Consider the following 23594-nt stretch of genomic DNA (forward strand, 5'->3'; position numbering starts at 1 on the left):
TTATATTTCATGGTTTACAAAATGCTTTCCTAATGGAGGACTGAAAAAAGTGGTGGTAAATGCATTATTGTCCCCTTTTTACAAACGAGGAAACTAAGACTCAATGACTTGTCCAAAGTGATACAGCTAATTAGGGCTGCAACAGGGATTTGAATCCAAGTCTCCTGACTGCAGCTCCAACACTTTTCAGGAAATTATTTAAAATATTTATATTTTGCATTTTTAAGTGCCAAATTAATAGTAAGAAAGGCACATAAGATTTGCAGGAGAAAATATTAGTGTCTAGGCCATTCTATTCTCCCTTCTTCCACCATTTTACAGATGAAGAAATTAGAATCCAGGAAGGACAGATACTTCACTGGGTTTCAGGAAGGAGTTTAAACTTGAACCAAGGTCTTCTGATCAATTCCTAACCCAGGGCCCTTTCCACTATACCAGTGATGGGCAAACTTTTTAAAGAGGGGGCCAAAGGAAAGGAAATGCTCATCTGTCAGTCTGTTTCTAAGGCAACTCTTTGGAAGTTTCATTGTATTGTATCCTACTCAATGTATTCATCAGATTAGGAATAATGTCCCACTGCTGGATAGAACATTTCAGAGGGCCACATCTGGACCACGGGCTGTAGTTTGCCCATCACTGCTCTAAACCATACAAGACCATTAAGTTGGAAGAAAGGAAGGATGATTTTGTTCCGGGATAGGCATGGGATGTAGCCTGCCTAGTCTTTAACACAAAGGAGAGCACTTAGCTATGACCTTTCCATATTCTGAGAGTGCCTAAAGACTAGTACTTAATAAAGATTTGTTGAATGAAACAAAATTCATTCAAAAGAAAAGAATCACTCGAGTCCATTTGTCTAGCTGATTTTTCTCTGTAGGGATTCCCCCACTCAAGCAATACCTTCTTTCAGACAGAAGAAAGAGCTATTCACTTAACTTTTGGTGGCTCAAGCAACTCCGGTCTCTTCTAACTTCTGTCCTCCCTACTAAGACATGAGAGGAGCAATGGAAGCACGGTCTGACTTCCTCCTAAGTGAAGTGTGGTGACAGATTTCCAGCTATGTTTGCAGAAATCCTGGCCTCTAGAGAGGGGAGGGGTGGGAATAGGCCAGACATGGTTGAAGATTCTTTTCCTCCTTAATATACAAAATATGCATTAAGCTGACTTTCTTTCATCCATTCCAGAGTGATTTTTTTTTTTTTACATCTTCTATAAAAGTGCCCAAGGCTGCCCACTGGATGCTGGAAAAAAAAAAATCAACCTTTGATTTTGACATTTAAGACCTCCATATTCTGACTCCCACCTAGTTTTATTACCCCTCTTCATTTGCCTAGGTCTCAGCCTAACTAGATTACTGGCTATTGTCATTCATATACTATCCTCATAGGATCACAGATCTAGAGATGGAAAGCAACTCAGAAGTTTAGTTTATCACCTCTAAGTTGGTCTATTGTAATAGGTTCCCAACTGGTCTCCCTGTTTTCAATCACTTTTCAACCTATTATTTATATACATATATAATTATATAATTTATATATATATATATAATTATATATATAAAATTGTGCAAATATGTATATGTGTAATATGTGTATAAAAGTATATATATATGTATGCATACATATATATGTGAGAGATTCTGAGGTCTCTATATATTTTTATTCTGAGGTTAATATTTAGGGTATACACACACACACATACATACACACACATGAACTTTTTGTACTTGAAGAAGACCAAAATGGCATCACTCTGTTGGGGTTAAAGTATGGTGTGCCCAACTGGGGCCGATCAGACCAGTGTGAACTAAGAAGGTTCTACCATAGGTAGAAATAGACTGTGTGAATGAATAGAGGCACAAATAGCTTATGTGAGCCTATGTGTATATAAAGATATATATAATATGTATAGATGTATATTATGTATCTACATATACAGACATGTGTGTATATATGTATGTGTGTTTTATATGTGTGTATATATATGTACATGTGTTTTATATATGTATGTGTGTGTATATATATATATATGGAGATGGGTGGATATCTATGAAAATTCTATTCCTAATATATGTCTCCTGATTGCTCCCCAGCTCAAAAGTGGGTCCTCTCCCCCAAACTGAAATAAACTTTTCCTCTTCCCCAGCCCCAACTTCTATCTTTTGAAGTTCTCTCTTTCCTGCAAGGCTTAATTCTTGTTGTTCCTGAACCTATTCTCTTAAGACCATCTCAGGAGAAAGGGATCAATCAAAGAAGAGTATTTATTTCATGTCTACTATGCTAGGAATCTGTCTTCTCTTAGTCCTTTCTTTTGGACTCATCTCACTCTTCCAGTGAGTACCGTAATTGTCTTTGTCTTCTTAGTTCTTTTTCCCTCCTTTAGACTGAGAGCAGGACCCATATTATATCTCTGTATCCCTCAGCAGAGTGTATTACATACAGTAGATGTTTAATAAATATTGAATGAATGGGGGGAAAAACTTGAACTTAAAACTCATAGAACATAGAATTTTAGAACTGGAAGGGACCTTAGAGATCATCTAGTCCAGTGATGGCAAAGCTTTTAGAGATCAAGTGCCCAAACTGCAACCCTCTTGCACAAGAGAGCCACCTCCTCACCCCAGACAGGGAGGGAGGACAGGCTCCCATTGAGCTGCTGGGCAGAGGGGCAGGGGATGGGAGAAATGTCCTCAGACAACTGTGGAGAGGGGGAAGAGAGCAGCCCCCTCAGGCACATATTTCCATAGGTTTGCCAAGATGGATCTAGTCTAATTATTTATTTTACAGATGAAGAAATTGAGACCCAGAGCAGAAAAAGTAATTTGCACAAGATTACACAGTAAAATTAGTAGTAGAGGTGATAGATACCCAGGTTCATTGACTTCTTTTTTTTTAAATTGACTTCTAATCTCAAGTTCCACCAATACTACATTTGCACAGAATGTAGTTTTCTGAGCTAGACAATTTCACAATGAGTCAGTGTTTATAGACTCTAAGTATTTTGAGGGGGCTGCCAGAATAGATCGACAGTCAATGGTCACTAGCTTGACTAATCATTTCTATCAAAGTGACTTAACCCATTTGAGTTGAGAGCAGGCATAACAGGCTTTTTAGACAGTCAAGCCCAAATTCCTGTTCTTCTCCTAACCAGAAAGTATATAATTTGGAGGCTGGAGTACTGGATTTAAAGATTCAGAGAGGCAATCACAGTCAAGGCCAGGAATCTTGCAGAACCATATGTAATAGCATTCTCCAATCTCTTCAGCCCACTTGAATTTCTAAGTAACTGCTTGAGCTGATCCATCAGTTTCAGGGCAAAATTATGGGGGTGGGGGAAAAAGAAAGGAACAAAAAACTGATGAGCTAAAGGTCACAGACCTTTTCAGAGGATGTCACCAGACACAGACTCATAGAGACATCAAAACATAGACAACTGAATCAGCAAATATTAGAAATGAAAGGAACCTGAGGCCCAGAGAAGCAAAGTAATTTCTTCAAACTTCATTAAGTTAAATATAATATTATATTACTATTTAGTGCCAAGAGTATATGACAGGTGAGTTCATGAAAAATAGCAGTGGGATATTAAGGAAAAAATAAACAAGCTCTTGTTATTGTTGCTGAAAACAAAAAGCTCGATGGGACAGCTGGATGGCTCAGTAAATAAAGAATCAGGCCTGGCATTGAGAGGTCCTAGATTCAAATCTGAATTCCTAGTTGTATGTCCCTGGGCAAGTCCATTGCCTAGTCTTTATCACTCTGCTTTCTTGGAAACCAGTACATTGTATTGATTCTAAGATGTAAGGTAAGGAATTAAAACAAAACGAAACATGAATCATGTAACCATGTTAAAAATGAATATTAATAAACGTTAAAAAAAACTCAAAAAAACTGAAACAAAAAGCACAACAATAATGCAATTCCAAAAAACATATATTAAGCATCTGGCATTTTCAAGACAAGATGTAAGATGCTAGAATACAAAGAAAAAAAGAAATTCACCATCCTCAAGGAGCTTATATTCTACTTAAATTGATTGAATTCTCAAGAAACAGTATTTCTTCATTTTTAAGTGAGTTTATTAATCAGGGCAATCTTAACTAGCCAGTTGACTCCCTCCATAATCCAATGGATGTCATGTAGCATGAATGAGTAGGGCCAAAAAACAAAAGAACAAGCAGGTCAAAATATACCCTCTTGTGACCTGAACACACAGTCCCTCCTCCCCTGGACATCCCAAGATATTTTTGACTGGCAATTAGTCACTAAGGAAGTGGACTCAGAGCTCTCAATCCCTCCAACATTACCTCATCACAGGAAGAAGAGTGTTCTTGAGACCCAGAACACACCAATACATTCTGCCTTGTGGCTAGGTCAATATGACTGCCTAATACATTCTTAATCAAAGTTCACCACACTTCCCAATATAGCAGCTAAAATCTTTTAATTTAATCTTTCAAGTGGGTCAAGTTATTGCTCAGCCCTACCCCAATCCTATTATTTTTCAAGATCCAAAGAAAAGAAGGGATATCCCAACTCAGTTTCATAGCCTGTGGAAAACTATAACCTAAATTTAGCATCAGACAGTTTTTTACTGGGGGAGTTAAAGAGAAAATTATTTCATTAAAAAATCATCTCAATTCAATATTAATTTTCCACGTACCAATAGGATGGATGTACGGAAATAGATACAAGTAAACTTGATCAAGACCTAAAGGAGAGTAATGGAGAGTAATGGACATATGTCTCTTCCCCTCCATTACTCTCCTTTAGGTCTTGAGATATATATATGAAATGTTAAAATCAACAGGCCTAAGAAACCAATTGGATATAAAAAAGATTTTTAAGATTTAAGAGTTTAGGATGACCCTGATGGGGGTACTCTCACCAGAAATAGGGAAATTTGGAAGTAGGTTTGGTTTAGGGACAAAAATTAAGTATTTAACTTTGGATGTGTGGATTTTTGGTTGCTAATGGGACTTATAAGTAGAGATGTATAGTAAGTGAAGTGATACTGGAGCTCAGGGGAGAGGTTATGATTGGCTATATAGATTTGAAACTTATCTGGTAATTGAACTTATGAGAGAAGACGAGATCGCCAAGGAAGAATATATAGAGAAATAAAAGGATCCATGACAGAATCTAGAAGTACACTTACATATAAATGGGGTGAGGGAAGAGATTGAGGATTTAGCAAAGGATACTGAAGAAGAAGGATCAGGTATAGAAGGAGAAGAAGGAAGCAGAAGTGTCAAGGAAATCAAGGAAGGATAGAGTTTCTAAAAATAAATGACAGTTCAAACTTTTAAAACTTCAGGGAATTCAAGGGGGAAAACAAAGAAAAGGCCTAACATTTTAGCAATTAAAAAATAAAAATAAAAACCTTTGCCAGTATACTTGGTGAGATGAATTTTGACAAATCTATAGAAAGTGGTAGCTTGGTGGGAGTGTCAGGCCTGGAGTCAGGAAGATGAGTCTTCCTGAGTTCAAATCTGGCCTCAGACACTTACTAGCTCTTTGTGACCCTAGGCAAGTCATTTAACCTCTGTTTGCCTTAGCTCCTCATCTGTACAACGAGCTGGAAAAGGAAATGGCAAACAGCTACAGAATCTTGACCAAGAAAACCTCAAATGAGGTCACAAAGAGTCAGACACAACTGAAATGACTGAACAACAATAGTAATAAAAAACATGTCATTAGTAAGAGGAGACAAAATATGTCCATTCAATGTTGCCCTTCCAAATTAGCAGCAAAAACCTGAACTCCCTAAAGGTCTCCTTCACCTAAACTACTCCATTCCCCCTCCCACCCTATTTCTGCCCCTTGTACTAGTGAACCTCATTCAAGACATGAAAATCATGGGTCTTGCACAGGTTTGCAACAGAAAGGGGCTGTGGAGTATCAGGAAAGAGAGAAAAGTATCACAAAGCTGGATAAAGGAAAATTGACTTCTGTGTCTGAGAGGAAAAGACCTGGAAATCTAACTGTGTCTGGTCATCTGGTGGAATTTATACATGGCAAGGACCAAGCCAGACCCTCAAACTTGCCTACTGAAAGAGGCTGAGACATCAACCTTGGACTTTTGCACAGGAAAACAGTGGCAGTGACCAGAACAGGGGAAGGTAGAAGAACCAGGAGGTGAACCTAAGAAAAGCTACTAGGAATTTAATTCAATACAACCAGCATTTACTATAGAAATAAAAACTGAAAAACTAAAAGGATGGATAAGAGTCCAATCCCTCTTCCAAACAGGTAGATGAAAAGAAAGACTCATAAAATGAAAAGATAATTAAGAATTCTCCCTCAAAGGTCACAATACAATGAATAAATATTATGTTTTAAAAGAAAGTAAAGGGCAGCTAGGTGGCTCAGTAGACAGAAAGCCAAGTCTGGAAATGGGAGGACTTGGATTCAAATTTGGATTCAGACACTTCCTAGAGGTGTGACCCTGGGCAAGTCACTTATAATTCTGATTGCCTGGACTTTTACCAATCTTCTGACTTGAAACCAATATTTAGTATGGATTCTAAGACAGAAGGCAAGGGTTTTTTTTTTAAAGAGAGTCCCCCTCCACCTAAAAAAGAAAAAATAAAGAAAAAAATTGGAAGATTTCACTAGCAAGCATGAAAAAATAACAAGGAACCCCAGTATAGTGCAAAAGGGAAAAAACAACGTTTGAAAGAATATTTTAGGATAGAAATTAGATCAGAGATTGGAGTTCTTGACTCATCAATCAATCAACCAATATTTATTAAACGTATACTCTAAGTGCTAGAGATAAGGAGAAAAAGCAAATTAAAAATTATAATAATTCCTGCCATCAAGGAGTTTATGTTCTAATGGGGAAATAATATGGACATTTCTATAGGTACATACAATGTAAGTACAATTAGATATAAGATAGTCACAGAAAGGAAGTCCCTGTCCTCTGGAGGAACTGAGAAAAGATAGATGGGAGAAGATGGGAAGACAACTGAGTGTTGTTGAAAAAAGGAATTCTAAAAGGCAGAGGCAAGAGGAAAAAACAAACCACACTCCTTAAAATATACAAAAGAAAATCTCAGTAAAGTAACAGAAATTTTTGAAAAACATAGTTACTGATCTGGAATTGAAAAATAACAGAAACAAAATTGGAAGGAGAAAAGCTAAAACCAATGATTTTTAAAGGACACAGAAATGGAGGGCAGCTGGGTGGCTCAGTGGATTGAGAGAAACACCTAGAGATGGGGGGTCCTAGGTTCAAATCTGACCTCAGATGCTTCCTAGCTGTGTGACCTTGGGCAAGTCACTTAACCCCCAATGACTAGCCCTTACTCTTCTGCCTTAGAACCAATACACAGTGTTGGTTCTAAGATGGAAGGTAAGGGTTTAAAAAAACACACACAAAACTTCTATAAAAGTCAAAGCAAAGGAACTTGAAGAAGGAGGAAGAGGAAGAGGAGGAGGGGAGAAGGAGGAAGAAGAGGGAGGAGGAGGAAGAACAAGAAGAGCAAGAAAAGGAAGAACAAGAACAAGAGGAAGATGATGATGATAGAAGGAGAACCACCTTCATTTGACCTTACCATTCCCAAAAGCCATTGTTTTATTATTCACAGAATTCCCAGAAACTCAGAATTGGAAGGTACATCAAAATCTATCTCACTCAATCCCTCCCTGAATGTATCTATGTTATGTCCAAGTGGTCATCTAGTCTCTGCTGGAAAATTTCCAGTGAGGAAAAATATCCTAACTCCTAAAGCATCCCATTCAGAAAAGCTATAGGGGTTAAGTTTTTTCTTACATCAAGCCTAAATTTTCCTCTTGGAAACTTCATCTCAATTCTGCCTTTTGAGCCCAAAATAACAAATATAATGCCTGATTCCACTAGGAAATTTCAAATGTTTGAACATGGCCATTATATACACATATACACACCCCCAAATGTCCTTTTCTGCAAGATATAGTACTTCAACCAGTCTTCAATGTGATAAATTCAAGGTCCTTCATCTTCCTGAGGCCCTTATCTACAGATGCTTTCTGACAACATTGTTTTTGTTAAACTGTGATTCCAGAAAGAAATAAGCCTGCAAAGTTTAAAAGTCTACATATCATACTTGGGAAATAATTAAGTAATCTGCCCAGAAGTTTTGAAAAAAGAAATCAGAGTACTAACTGATAGAACTGGTAGGGTGTTAACAGAGGGAAAATTCCAAGTTTAAAATTCCAAGGCATATTGTGGATACATTTCAGATTTTCAACACAAAATAATAAATTTGTCAAATGACTAGGAAAAAAGTCTTCGGTTCTGAAGGAAAGTCAATTGTAATAGATCAGGATTACTTCAAATCAACAAGAAATCAGAAATATAGAAAAACTGAACAAAGTAAAAGATCTTGGGATGTATCCCAAAAAGCACATCTCTCAATGATGAACCTATTTATCAATGATAAGATCTGAATATGAGCCTTCAAAAAAGGAAAGCCATTTGAGTCACTTCTTTATAAAAGATGAGAAGTAGAGTATATAATTTCCAACTACTACAAAGAAAAGAAACACCATAAAGATACTAAGTATAATTATCAAGAAAAGAATAAGCAATAAAATCGATTCTCTAATATTCCTAGGTCCAGATGAGACTACTATTTTTTTAAAAATCCAATTGAGAATTGAAAGAAAACTCAAGAATTATAAAGGTATAAAAGAATACAATGGGCTAATGATTTAAGGGAACTGAAAGAGTCCAGCAAAAGGAAGGAGGAAGAATTGATATAATCATTTATGAACGATAAAGCTCTCTTACAAATGAAGCAATCTTTTCAATATGGGACAAGGGGATAGCATTATGTTAGCTGCTTAAATGTGGGGAGGGAAGGCCAGAGAGAGATGAGTCAGAGAAATGAAATTCCATCCAGCACATGAGTATGAGCAAAAAATGGATAAAAAATTTTTCAGCCTCAACATACACGAGAGAGGTTGTTGGAGAGTTAGGTGAAAACAATGAAGAGGAAGGCATTAGAGGTAAGAAATGGAAGACTTATCATACCCCAGAAGGAAAAAGGATATGATATAATTGAAATGCTTTTCCATGGTGGGAGGAGGAAGAAGAGAAATAAATGCCTGCCAGTGGGTTGCATTGAGGTGAATGGGAACATTGGAAGTCCTTACAAGGCGACACACTCCAAATGAAGATCATGCTTCCCAATATGGTGCCTCACTTAAAGAGAGAAAATATATATTTTTTTCAAATATCCAATATATATATATATATACACTGTCCTCTAGGGATGATGGAGTAGGAGAAGGAGGACTTTGGGAAGGGTGAGAGGTCATGACAAAGGTAGGCAGTAGAGTCAGACTTCCTGATTCAGTGTATAGACTGACTTCTCCATCACCACATTTCCTTTTTCTTGAGTTAATATTCCAAAGAGTGAAACACAAAAGAAGGTTGAAAAAATAATAATAAAAATAACAACAGTGAAAGAAAGAAAAATAAGAAGGGAAAACAAAGGTAATTAATATCTAAAAATGCAAGAATTCAAGAATGAAATAGAGGCCAGAATTCAAGTTTTATTTTTCAGAAGCCCTACCTTACATGACATGAGGGACATGTAAAGAATTAAAAAGAAAAGGGCAAGTAAGTGGCTCAGTGGACAGAGAGCCAGGCCTCAAAACAAGGGGTCATGGGTTTAAATCTGGTCTCAAAAACTTCCTAGCTGTATGACTCTGGATGAATAACAATTCCAATTGCTCTTCTGCCTTGGAACCAATTCTTGGTGTCAATTCTAAGACAGAAGGTCTTAAGAAGGGGTAAAAAAGAATAAAAAAAGAAACATATAAGTGTATAATCATTAATGAGAGAATAAAATAACCAAATAAATGTAGAAATAAGGAAGAGGGCAGGGTAAGTGAACATTTCTCAGGAAAGAGCACTACAAAAGAATATTATTTAAGTTGAGAGGCTGATAGAGAAGGATGGAGGAACATTTGGAATCACAGTCTCATAAGGAGGGAGAAAAGGAGGAATCAAAAGAAATTAGGAGAGAGAAGGAAATTAACAATTTCAGTAGATGTTGCTAATAGCTAGAAGCTGGGGAAGCTGAGATACTGAAGCTTATGGTCATCAGCACTTTAATTGCAAGATGGCATTTATTGAGAAGTACAGAATTAACTAATTCCAAGGAGCTTAAAGATAATTCCAAGGATGGCTGATCCTAATTAAACTTTTTTTGTACATATTATAGAAATAATTACCCTCCTTGCTCTTGCTGATAGCATGCCACCACCTCTACCCCACCATCATGCAAATACCATTCTATCTTTACTATTTGATAGCCTTAATTGGACTTCAAATAAAGAGAATTATCTTAAATAAAATAAAATAATCTTAGTGTATTGTTCCATACACTAAAACAGAGATAACAAAGTCCTGCATCTGAGGTGCAAGTCTTTTTGCTACTGATGAAAGATAAGGCTTCCTTTCCCAAATACCAGAAGGACAATAAGGCCAGGTATTTAATTGGAATCGACATACTGTGAAGCTTAGGGGAAATGTAGTTATGAATAGACACCACCAAAGATTTTTGGTTCCAAAGAAATAGTTACACATCAAGGAGTCTGACTAAGTTCTCTTGGGGTAGAGTTAATAGTATATATAGTTCAAGTTATCTGCCATAAAAATCTTATATAGAATATATATTATTAAAAAATGTATAAGAAAAAGAGGGGCAGGTAGGTGGTATAGTCAATGGTGTCAGGAAGAACATCTTCCTGAGATCAAATCTGGCCTCAAACACTTATTAGCTGTGTGATCCTGGGCAAGCCACTTAACCCTGACTGCCTCAGTTTCCTCAGCTGTAAACAAAAATGAACTGGAGAAGGAAATGATAAACCACTCCAGTATCTTTGCCAAGAAAACCCCAGAATAGGGTCACAGAGTCAGACACAACTGAAAAGTGACTGAACAACAAGACAAAGAACCATTCCCTAAAAGATAAGTGGTAAAAGTATATGAATACACAATTTTCAAAGGATGAAATATGAAATTATAACTGATATTTAAATGTCCCTAATCATTAAGGAAATATGAATTAAAACAATTTTCTAGGTTTTCAATTTTTATACATTAAAGTGAAAAATATTTTAAAATGTTGAAATAAGCAACATTAAAGGTGTTGCTAAAAATAGCATACCAAGATACTATTAGTGGGTCTATAATCTTATTCTGTTTTCTAAGACATTTCAGTTTTATTTGAGAAAAGTCACTATATTTTTCTGACCTTTTTATCCAGTGACCCCAGACCTGGACAAATCCCCCACAGGACATTAAAGGCAGAAAAATCTGTCACCCACATACCAAAATGCTCGCAGTATCACTGGGGAAAGGGGGTGTTTGTAAATATTTAAGAACTGACTGGGGATTTGTGGGAATGAATACAAGATATATGTGTAAGTATTATCTGTGTTACAAACTTTCTATTACTTTTTAAGCCTAAAAAATTTAACAAAATTAAAATTTAATATTAAATTTAAAAATTAATTTATTTACATATTTTAATTAAATTTAAAATTTAAATCAACAAAATTTTTTAAATTCAATCCCTGATTTTTAGTCAATTTGAAAGGTTTTTAACAATCAGCTCTCACAAGTTGGCTCTGGAACATCAGGCATTTTTTTTTTAGTTTGTTTTTTTTTAAACCCTTAACTTCTGTGTATTGGTTCCTTGGTAGAAGAATGGTAAGGGTGGGCAATGGGGGTCAAGTGACTTGCCCAGGGTCACACAGCTGGGAAGTGTCTGAGGCCAGATTTGAACCCAGGACCTCCTGTCTCTAGGCCTGACTCTCAATCCACTGAGCAACGCAGCTGCCCCCATCATCAGGCATTTTTGTGGTAAGAAAAAAAAAATGAAAACAAGTGAGAGTTAATCATCTGTGGAAGAGTGAAACAAATTCCATTACATGAATGTAATGAGATAATATGATGCTATAAGAAATTATGAAGAACAAAAAACCAGAGAAACTTGTAGTCTTGTATGAACTAGTACAGAGTGAAAAAAAATAGAAATGAAACAGAATTATACAGAGGATGTGTTAATGTAAATCAAAATATCAATAAAACATGACTAAACTCCAGTTAAGGAAAATGAACAATTTTGGTCATGGAGTTCAGTTGAGGAAACATGTCTGTCTCTGAGTTGAGAAATATAAGTACCAAATTCTGGGATGCTGTCAGTCATAACTGCAGTTTGGGTTCGTTTTTCCTTACCTATTTTTCTCTATCACAAGAATAGCTTCTGTCTGGGAGTACGTACTGAAAAGCAACTATAGTAAAAAAAGCAATTTCTAAACACCACCGATAATCTTGAGGAAGCAATTTCAGTTGGGTGATGAGATCTGGATCCCTTAGGTAATGAGAAAGTGGCAGCAGTAAGTGTAAAATATAATATATAGGAGTTTAGTAATATAAGAAAGAATAGTATAAGATGAGTGTTTAAAGTCAATTGTTTAAAGCACTATCAAAGATGGTGGTGTTTGTTTCCCAAGGATGAGGAAGACCTGAGTAGGTCTGTGGATAGGAAGGAAGAAGCCAATGGTGGGGGAGTGGAGAGGGGGAGAGAGAAAGAGACAGAGGTAGAGAGACATAAACAAAGATAGAGGGAACTGCCAGATGAAACATAAGAGAATGCTATCAAAAATGGTTAGCCTCAGCAAGGAAGTAAACTACCTACTTCTTCCTCAGAAACTGGAAAGGACAATTGAAAATGTAGAGATTTGAGGTAGGAAGTAGGTGATATGAGGATGAATTCATTCCCTATCCTCACAGATTATTAAATAGTTTGTTCCTTTGGTGATATTATTGTCCTTTATAAGACTAAAAAATCAATATCCAATAACTCCAAGTATTATATTTTATAAAATTTATTAATAATCACTTGAAGTAGAAGAAATAAAAGGACAAAAGTAAAAGCCTGAGTAAAAACTAGCTTTCCCAGCTGTGGTCAGGGGAAAAGAGAGCACAAGGTCAGAGCTACACAAAACTTATATCTTCCCTATGTTAGTATGTAACGTGAGAAGGAACATGGGAAACTGGGATTTAGAATCCCGGGGAGCAAATCCTAATTACACAATCCTACCCCTCACCCCTATGATTCCATTGGGAAATGAGCATGTAGAAATCTCCCAGATTTATATGCTTAGTTTCTCCAATGAATCAATACACATAACCAACTTATATCTCTAAAGATCTTTAACTAGAGGTACATACAGTATTATAGTTTCTAAGGGAAAATTATAATAATTGGTGGATAAGAGGGAAATAAAAGAGAAAGAGAACAAAACTTATGATTGCTAGACACGTTGACAAAAAGCCAATAAGGGGGCAGTCCCCTTTGGCATAAAAGTGTGCATTCAAAATAAATGCATTCAAATCACACACACACACACACACAGTTCAATTTCACTACATCCCAAAGTTCACGCTGGATTTTTTGGTGCAGTGTATGGTTTCTGCAGGCATCTCAATGGCCCCTTCTCCAAACAGTTCACTTTCTTGATTCAGGGAGATAGCAAATTTCTTATCCTATAATTACTCTCAAACAAAAAAAATTTTTATAAATATTGAATTGTATGACAATAATATAATCTCCCCTAAGGAGGATGTTGACCAACACACAGATGACCCCAGGATACATGGTTGAGTTATGAGGTATATGAGTCAATTGTCAAAAGAAAATCAAAAGCACCAAAAAATAAAAATGAAAAATGAAAAATAAAAAAATAATTTCTGAATAAAATCATGTATCATGCATCTGAATGAAATCAAATATCAAAGTCTCATGTGTAACAATTCTAAGTAAGGAAAAATAAGCTTATAACACATCCTTGAATCAGGGCCCAATAAAGTGATTTATGTCCCACAAGTCTGTGGTAGCAATTTTACACTTACCCTAGTGCAAAATCAAAAAACCATTAATACTGCTAACATGTGCTTCAAGTACAAAAAATGAGAGAAAAAAAAACTCAAATACTCTATTGCACATACAAGGAAAAACAATGATAATTTTTTTAAAAATCAAAAATATATAGTTCACAATCAGTGACACACTGTGTTACCCAAGGAGAGGCACAATACAAAGATTTATCACCCAAAAATGAGATCCCCAAAATCATAAGAGCACATTTAATGACAATAGCAAATAAATCTGCTATCATTAGAATTTACATGAGTTGCTGTGGGACATTTAAAAACCTTTGAAGCTCATGGATACTTGTCACAAGTTCTCAAGATCTAGCCAATCTTTCAACCTTGGGAAATATATTTCTAACAAAGTCTATTACTGCTCTCATTCCAAAATGTGTCAGAAGAAACCAGAAAAACCTCTGTACTGCTTATGAAAACCTTTTGGATCTAAAATGTCACCAAAAATCTAGACAATTCTGGTGGAAGAGTAGAGTAAGCTGTAGAGTTACAAATATAAAAACCATCTGGGAGCCACCAAGCCCCCTAGGAAAATCCTTCCCACCTCCCAAATGAGATTATAACTCATCACAGGGTAACCAAGTCCCTTGGAAAACCTTCCTCTCTGATATGAGACTGTAACAGCATAAAAGGCATGTCTTTATATGTCCCATCCATTGCAAAGTGGAGGCAAGGAATACAACAGTGAAAATCACTTTTGACATCTCATCCATTACATTTTTATAAAAGAGGAGGTGGGGAATACAATAGTGTTATTGCACTTCACTTCAACTACTAAATGGGACCTTACCTCTTGTTATAAACAACTAAAAGGAAGGCAAATGATCAGTCAGAGGTAGTGGTGCTACTAGATATCTGAAAATCACTTCTGAAGACCCCTTAAAATCAATTTAATTTTTTAGGTCATTAAATTCTCCAAAGGTTGTATACAGGTTATAAACAGTTTAATTAATTAATTTAATAATCATTATCCACGTGACAATTAACAAAGGCAAAGAGGAACAAAAGGCCATTTAGGCAACATGTGACCTCAATGGATCTGGTAACAAACCCAGCATCCATAAGGACCTATGGTTTTGCCACGGAAAAGGGTTTGTCCTTTTTTTATGGACTTTTATAATGGTATTTTCTCCAGTACAGTCATAGGGGAAGGGTACAAATAAAGACAATGTAACAGAACATATAGCTAATGGCCAAAACACAGTGGCTGAAAATGACATAGTGTAACAGAAGATATTAGATTAGATTAATATGTGAACTTAAAAAGTAAAATTAAATCTTTAAGCAAATACAATAAGCGTGACAGGATATAGTAACCCAGTGTCAATAGAAGGTTGCACATGTGAGCAATCAATTCAAGAATCCTTTTCTCCAATTCTGATAGCTGCATTACAGAGGCTTCTTCACTATTTGGAGGGGAATAAACTGAAACAGTTAATATCAATAAGGCAAACAGAGTCTAAAAAGGCTTAAAATTCACCTCCAGACTCATTTAGGTTCCTTCCCTTCCCCAATATCATCATCCATCTAGATTCCTTTGGACATTCCTCTGGCGTTCCCCATACACACACTGAGCATAGTGTGGACAAACCCCATTATGGATGTGTTGCAGAGACTGGATAGGCCAAAATGGCAAGGGGGTGTAGAGAGATGAAGCTCCACTCTGAATCTCAAGATTACTCAAGCTATCAATTGTAAGGTATTCAATCAGTACACACAGGAATGGCAGCAAAAAAAGACATCCTAAAGTTGTAAGCTGTGTGAGCTCAGTAAGGCTCTCTGGAAATGGGAGCTGTTTGAGAAAAGCAGGAAACTGGGCCATGCTTGCAATCTCTCTCTCTCTCTCTCTCTCTCTCTCTCTCTCTCTCTCTCTCTCTCTCTCTCTTTCTCTCTCATATATATATACTACCTATGGACAGGAAATATATATATGTATGTATGTATGTATGTACTACATATATATATATATATATATATATATATATATATATATATATATGTCCATAGGTAGTGCTACCCTAGTATACACTGGCTAAAGTTAAGAAGTTTGGAAGAGTAATCTTCCTTCTCCTCCCCCCAGGGGTAAAGCTTGGGTTAGCCAGGCTGGGGTTGGGGTGGATAGCATGGAAAGGCTGCACCACACTGTGTTTCCCTGCTGAAAAGCAGCTAATGCAGGCTTGAGACCCATGTGGAGGAAGTAGGGGAAAAGGGATTTATACCTCACCCTCTGCACAGAAAAAACAAGGTGTTTCTAAATGGCTCTTGAACCCTCAGGCAATCAGGTAGGGTCTGCAACAATAGCTAGTGGACAGGGTGGGGGCAAAAAAACAACGTGACAAAAAGCAGCTTATCAGCAGGAACAGAATTTATCTGCTCCCTAGCCTTTATTCAAAGACTTTCTTAAAAAAAAAATTCAAGGATTCTATCACACCTTCATGGCATGCCAGAAATGTAAGATTAAAATTAATATCCAATAACTCCAAGTATTATATTTTATAAGATTTATCAATAATCACTTAAAAGTAGAAGAAATAAAAAGACAAACGTAAAAGCCAAATTTCCCAGCCACAATCAGGGGAAAAGAGAGCATGAAGATGGAGCTACACAAAACTTATATCTTCCCTATGTTAGTATATAACATGAGAAGGAACATGGGAAGCTGGGATTTAGAGTCCTGGGGAGCAAATCCTAATTACACACCTTGATCATGATAGCCTTTCTTATCTTTTCCCTTTGCAGGGAAGCCTTTCTTCCCACTACATTGTAAGCAAAGATCTTTTCCTTCTCTCTCATATGGCCAACATTAGATATTTATCACCAAGGACATTACTGGAAAATAGCTAATGATTGAATGAAGAGAAAGCCACTACCCTGAAAAATGGGAAATAAATTACTGTTATTCTAAATCAAGGGCCATGGAGAGTTATCAGGAATATATCTGATGTTCCCAAAAGTGAAGATTAAACTTTTGTGTTTCTCTGATTTTTGTTTTTAGAAAATTGTTCATTGGACAGCTTAAATATCCTGAAGAGGCCTCTAAGGAAAGAGTCATCAGCATATCTCCAAGGTGAGTAATTGAGTTCCACTCATCGAATTCTCTGAATCCTTTTTTAAAATCTTGAGACTGGTACCTTTTGTGGTTGCCTAACTTCTAAAGGTCATTTCCCTATTTAGTCATGGAAGGAAGAAAGGAAAGAAGGAACAAAGGAACAAAGGAAGGGAATGCATTTATTAAGCACTTACTATATGTCAATTCCATCCTAAGCCTGGGGATACAAAAACAATTCAGTCCCTGACATCAAGAAACTGACATTTGATTAAAGTGAGACAATATATACTATATAAGGAAATGGTAGTCAAGGAGTTGTGTTTTGGTTTGCAAAGTCACAGGAATGGTGAATGGAGACATAGGGCAGTAAACTGGCCCATCCCTTCCAGTAGTATTGGTAATATTGATTTCATTATGACTCCAGAGTTTGAAAGTAGGAGGTGGGAAGGTAGAAGAAGGAAAGTATATAGAGGTGGTAGGGCAGCAGGAAAGAGGTTGGCCAAGGTGTAAAGTGAAATATGATTGGATCTGACTAAATATGAAGGAGCAAGAGTTCTAAGATCCAATTCAAAGAATCACTGAATTTTCCCAAGATTATATGACTTTTGATCATCCATCCTATAACTACTAAAGACACACTACTCAATTGAATGACTAGCTCTTTTGTTAAATAATCTGCAAACTGCTCTGCCTCCTGGATTGACATCTTAATGAATAACAATTACCTTTCTGTATATTACTAGATGTTTCTGTCAAGAGATAGGTATTTGGAGGAAATACTAAAATGTGCTGCTATTCCAATGCCTGAGTAAAAGAGAAATTGAACATTGACCATAAGTCTTTACCATTTAAAATATTGTGAAACTTTGGGCAAATTACTACTATAGGACTCAGTTTCCTCAATTATAAAATGAAAGTGCTGAACTAGATGGCCTTTCCGCTATCTTCCAGTTCTGAATCAATGATCCTATGAAACTAATTCATTAGATCAAACTTCTACTCATCAATAAAAGTTCTTGCTTTGCGGGGCATACAGATTAAACTGTCTGTGAGACAGTCCTTAGAAGTACAAGTAGGATGATGAAAGTCCTCAGCTTCATATCACATGAAGATCAATCAAAGGAACTAGAGATGTTTAGCCTGGAGATGACTTGGTGAAGGAGGAAGAAGATATGGAAGCTGCTTACAAGTATTGAATTGTCATGTGCAATTGATATTAGACTTGTTCTGTTGGACATAGAGGGAATAATAAGGAGCAAGTAGTGCAACTTTTGTTGTAGTTGTTCAGTCATTTCAGCTGTGTCTAACTCTTTGTGATTCTATTTGAGGTTTTCTTAGCAAAGATACCAGAGTGGTTTGCCAGTTCCTTCTCCAACTCATTGTAAGATTAGGAAACTGAGGCGAACAGGGTTAAGTGTTTTGTCCTTGGTAACACAGCTAGTAAATTCCTGAGGCCAGATCTGAACTCAGAGAGATGAGTTTTCCTAACTCTAAGTCCAGCACACTATGCCACCAGTTGCAAGGTGGCAAATGTAGATTTGATGTCAGGTAGAAGAATACTAATAATGAAAGCTATCTGAATTGGATAACCACTTAATTGGTGTGTTGTAAAGGGGATTTTTTTATGGTTAGCTCTGGGTGGCCACTGCAATACCATTCAACTCTGAGATTTTATGATTCTATGAGTCTTTGAAATAACTTATTAATGATCATCATGATAGTGATATTAATAATATTAACTGTTAGCATTTATATAGTGATTAAAAGCTTTCAAAGTTATATATATATATATATATATATATATATATATATATATATATANTGAGTCTTTGAAATAACTTATTAATGATCATCATGATAGTGATATTAATAATATTAACTGTTAGCATTTATATAGTGATTAAAAGCTTTCAAAGTTATATATACATATATATATATATATATGTAATTTAGTCCTCACTGCAACCCTGGAGGGTAGATGGCATTATCATCCATTTTACAAATAAAGAAATTGAGGCAGAGTTTTGTCAAGTGCCCAAGGTCACAAAGCAAGAAAAGGGTACAAGATAGGATTTGAACTCAGGTTTTCTTGACTTTACTACGTTTTCTACTCAGTGTAACAACTAGCTATCTCTGACAGAGATCCTATCTCAAAGACCCCCAATGTCTTCTTGACTGTCCTAATAATATAAACACTCTTAGCAGATCATTCTAGAGTCAGACCATTTCCCAAAGGCACATAATAATAATCTTCTTTTACGTTTCTCTCCCTAGTGTCAAAACAAATAAACAGTTCCAAACTGACCTGGAACAAAAATGGCATCCTCCATGGCATTGGATATCATGATGGAAATCTGATCATCCAGTCCCCAGGCTGGTACGTCATCTACTGCCAGCTGCAATTTGTCGTGCCAGATTGTCCAGACAATACCATTGACCTGAAGTTGGAACTCCTCATCAATAACCAAAGCAAGAAGCAAACTACGGTTACTGTGTGTGAATCAAAAACAGCAACAAAGAATATCTATAGGAATCTCTTCCAGTTCCTTCTGGAGGACCTCAAAGTCAATAATACTGTGTCTGTCAAGGTCAAAGAATTCCAATATGTGGATAAAAATACTTTTCCTCTTGATAATGTCTTGGCCACCTTCAAGTATAGTGACTCTAACTGAGCAACCCTCTTTGACTCACGAAGAGAAACTTTCCATCAATACCAAACAGCTTTTCTTTGACTAACGGGGGATAAAAGAAGCCTTTTCACAGGAGACCTTTATCATTAGATTAAAACTCCAAATGGTGTGAATTCCTACCCCATTTTCTTCATCACTTGTATGTACTGTGATGATAATAAGAAGGACTCTTGGTTGAACTCTCTTTCAGAAGGAAGACAATAGGATTAGTCATATAGAAGCACACTTCCCAAGCATCCACACCTAAAATCCCCAAACAGTGAAAGATGAATCAAACAATAAAGACTGGGTTACCTCCACTTACAGTCTGACCTGGTGATAATGCCCAGAATGTTTCAACAACTGGACAGGGAAGTGCAAAGTCTGAAACACACATTAGGGAGACTTCCCTGTAGCAGGCTACTCCAATGCTTAAAGATAGGACTATAGAGGAAATGTATTTAAAGAACAAGAGATGATTCAAAACAAGACTAATTAGATGGGATGCTTAGCAAACCATTATCCAAGGCCTATATTTATTCCAATTAAGAGCAAACCATGTCAAGCACATGTGAGCATTAGCCTCCTGCTGCCTGCCTCAAAACATGTAGTGCCATACGGTCAATGAATGTTAGCTAGTGACAATGACTATATTGAACAGTAGGCATAAAGGCAGCTGCTATTGGAATGGCTGCCATTACAGATGCCTGACGTCTTTGATTTTTGAATGAAAGGGAAATAGCTGTAGATGGTTTGGACCTTCACCTCCCTTAGGACCTAAGCTGACCCCCATTCCTGCTTCCCAGGGAAATAATTAGATCAAAGACTATGTAATACTGGGAAGGGCAGAGGAGGAACTTTAATTCTTGGCAAGATGAATGATCCATCATTGTGATCCTGATGACAAAAGAAGGACATCCAAAATGATGAGTTTAACTTCACTGGTTGGGTTGGGGCAAGAAAAATTATGATGAAAAAAAGCCTCAGGAAAAGGACTCTCTCTGTAGTCAGCCAGGCTTCTAGGCAGAAGCATATGCTTGGCTAGATAGCCCAAGGGGAAGTGGCTTCATGCAGTAGGTATATTCCTGCCTTGTTGTACAAAAATTAAAGTTCGGTAAATCAAAATCTCTCTTCCATTGATTTTCAGAGATACTCATGACTTTCCTTGGACTTTTAGTTTCAGTATTCAGCAGTCCCTCACCCCAGACTTTTGGATCACTCCTTCTCTTTCTCCTCTACCCCAAGGCAGCTTCTCTGTTAAGTAAAAATCTGTAAACAAACACTTAAGTGCACTAGGGAAAATCATTACTTCATAATCATTAATTCACTTGATGGCTATTAAACACTTTCACGTTCATGATTTCATTTGATCCTTGCAACAGAAGGGAAAACCAAGGTCCAGAGAAATAAAGTTAATTTGCTTAAGTCAGATGGCCACTAATTGTTGAAAGTCAGGAGAAAAACATAATTTTTCATCTGATAAACTCCAGAGATCATAAAGAATCTTGTGATAAATGTAAATAATTTTTGCTAATAGAATTGATGAATGATCATGGTAAATGTCAAAAAATATATATCTTTCTTTGAGGTTTCAAAAAATCAATGTGACAAGTACAAGATGACCAAGGTAGATTTAGAAATAGAGGCAGTTTGTCTGATAAAGATCTAGAGGTTTTAGTAGACTGCTGTAAGCTCATTTTGAGTTAATAGTGTGATTGGCAGCCAAAGAAACAAATATGATCTAGGGCTGCATTAGGACAGGGATGGGCAAACTTTTTAAAGAGGGGGCCAAAGGAAAGGAAATGCTCATCTGTCAGTCTGTTTCTAAGGCAACTCTTTCAAAGTTTCATTGTACCCTACTCATTGAATTCATCAGATTAGGAATAATGTTGGGCAGCTGGATAGAACATTTCAGGGGGCCCCATCTGACCTGCAGGCTGTAGTTTGCCCATCACTGCATTAGGAAAAGAATAGCTACTAGGAATAAAGAGGGGATAGGTCTGTTAAACATTGTCATAGTCAGACTAAACTGAAAAATTATATTCATTTTGGAGTGCCATAATTTAGCAAGGACATTGAAACGGGTGAAATTGTCCAAAGGAAAGAAGCCAGATTACCAAAATCCTTTGAGTATATGCCATATGAAAATCAATTGAAAGAACTTGGGATGTTTAACTTGGAAAGGAAAAGACAAATTGGGACTATAATAACTATTTTAATAGTTTTTATTTTAATTTAATTTAAATACTGAATTTTATTTTATTTTAATACTTTTTCCAGTGCAAGGATTAAATTTGTTCTATTTGGTCTCAGAAGGCAGAACCAACCAATCAATCAATATTTATTAAGTGCTAGAGAAACAAAAAGTGGCAAAAGACAGTCCCTGTCTTCTCTCAAAGAGCTCACAACCTAATGCAGGAGATAGGCAGATGAAAATGTACAAACGAGCTATCTATAGGATAAATAAGAAATAATTACCAGAGGGAAGGCACTAAAATTGAGGTATTGGGAAAGGCTTTCTGAAAAAGATGGGATTTTTATTGAGATTTAAAGGAAGGCACGGAAGTCAGGAGTCTGAGGTGAGGAAGAAGAATATTCCAGGGATGGGGACAGATAGAGAAAATGCCCAGAGTTGAGAGTGTTTTGTTCATGGAATAGTAAGCAGGCCAGTGTCATCGATCACAGAGTATGTGGAGCTGGGGGTAGAAGTTTCAAATAGGGAAATGTAGTCTTGACACCAAGGGAAATTTCCTAATAATTAGAGCTATCCAAAAGGGGAATGGAATCCTTGTAAAGTGGGTGAGTTCATCCTCACTGGAATTCTTCAAGGAGGTCTGAAAGATCCCTTGTTGGTTGTTGGCAGTGAGGCGTCTTTCTCATGTATGAGTTGAACTAGCTGGTTGTTGATGCTCCTTCCAATTCTAAAATTCTGTTATTCTGCAATCTCCTTTTCAAAATCTGGTTTCTCCTCTAAGAGGTTTCCTGTAAGAGGGAAATTTAGATATTTTATAGATATTAATTTAAAATGTGGCCACCAGGAATCAACAATTCAGATTGATTCTGTAATTAAATCAGACCCAAATCAGCATCGGGTTGAGGCAATTTATTTACAATTAGGAAGGCAAAGGTATAGGAATAAAGAAAAAGGGAGAGGTTAGGCTAAATAAAAATAAAAGGGAGAAGGTTAAAAGGCTAAATAAATTAGGCTGCAAGCCACAAGACCCAGCAACCAGATAGGCTAGTGCCTACTTAAGGCAGAGTTTGGAAGCGGCCTAGGTAGGCCAAGGAAGTCAGCCTAACTTACCCACATGACAATACAGAGTAGAAGCTGTCTGTGGTCTCAGGAGATGCTTCAGCACCAAGTTCAAGGCGGGAACTGCCTCCATAGGAAGTAACCAACATACTTAAAGAGATAATATCTCTCGTCACTTCCCGTGGGTCCACCTCTAATTCAAGTGGACAAATGGCAGTCTCTACACTGATTTGTTCTTGATTTGTTATTTATTGTCCCGTGTGGGTAACTCGTCCTCCCTTCCCATTATGGGAGGTGAGGATTACATCATTTCTATGCCTAGGGTAAGTAAGACTTTAACTATGAATGAAATAGAGCTAATTCTATTTACACAATCCCCCCTGATGATCATTTTGGGTGCCTAGTCACCCCAAGTGATCATTTTACACAAACATCTTATACCCACAAAAGTCTTCTAACTACAATAGTTAGAGATAAGAGGGAAATGGAAAAGAGAGAAAGCAAAACCAATGTTCAGCAGCAGCTGCAGCAGTCTCTGAAGATCGAGATCTCAGCAAGTCAGAACTGGGTTGCTCCTCGGAAATCTCAGGATTCTGGATCCACAGAAAGGGTCTGCACTGGCGAGTCAGGAAAAGCGGCGGAGATCAGAGTAGGCAGCAACGTGAGGCAG

At 36.8% G+C, this 23594-nt stretch overlaps 1 protein-coding gene across 1 annotated transcript in view; it reads left to right on the plus strand.

Annotated features, from left to right (window-relative positions):
• Positions 1–19674, plus strand: part of TNFSF8 (TNF superfamily member 8) — a 47357-nt gene extending 27683 nt beyond the window's left edge. Inside the window, exons 3-4 of the mRNA XM_044661514.1 lie at positions 16949–17020; positions 19277–19674. Of these exons, the coding sequence (XP_044517449.1) occupies positions 16949–17020; positions 19277–19674 (470 nt within the window). The remainder of the gene's footprint in view (positions 1–16948; positions 17021–19276) is intronic.
• The last annotated feature ends 3920 nt before the right edge of the window (positions 19675–23594 follow it).

This window comes from Gracilinanus agilis, chromosome 2 (assembly GCF_016433145.1).
Source record: "Gracilinanus agilis isolate LMUSP501 chromosome 2, AgileGrace, whole genome shotgun sequence".
In the NCBI taxonomy this organism is placed as follows: Eukaryota; Metazoa; Chordata; class Mammalia; order Didelphimorphia; family Didelphidae; genus Gracilinanus; species Gracilinanus agilis.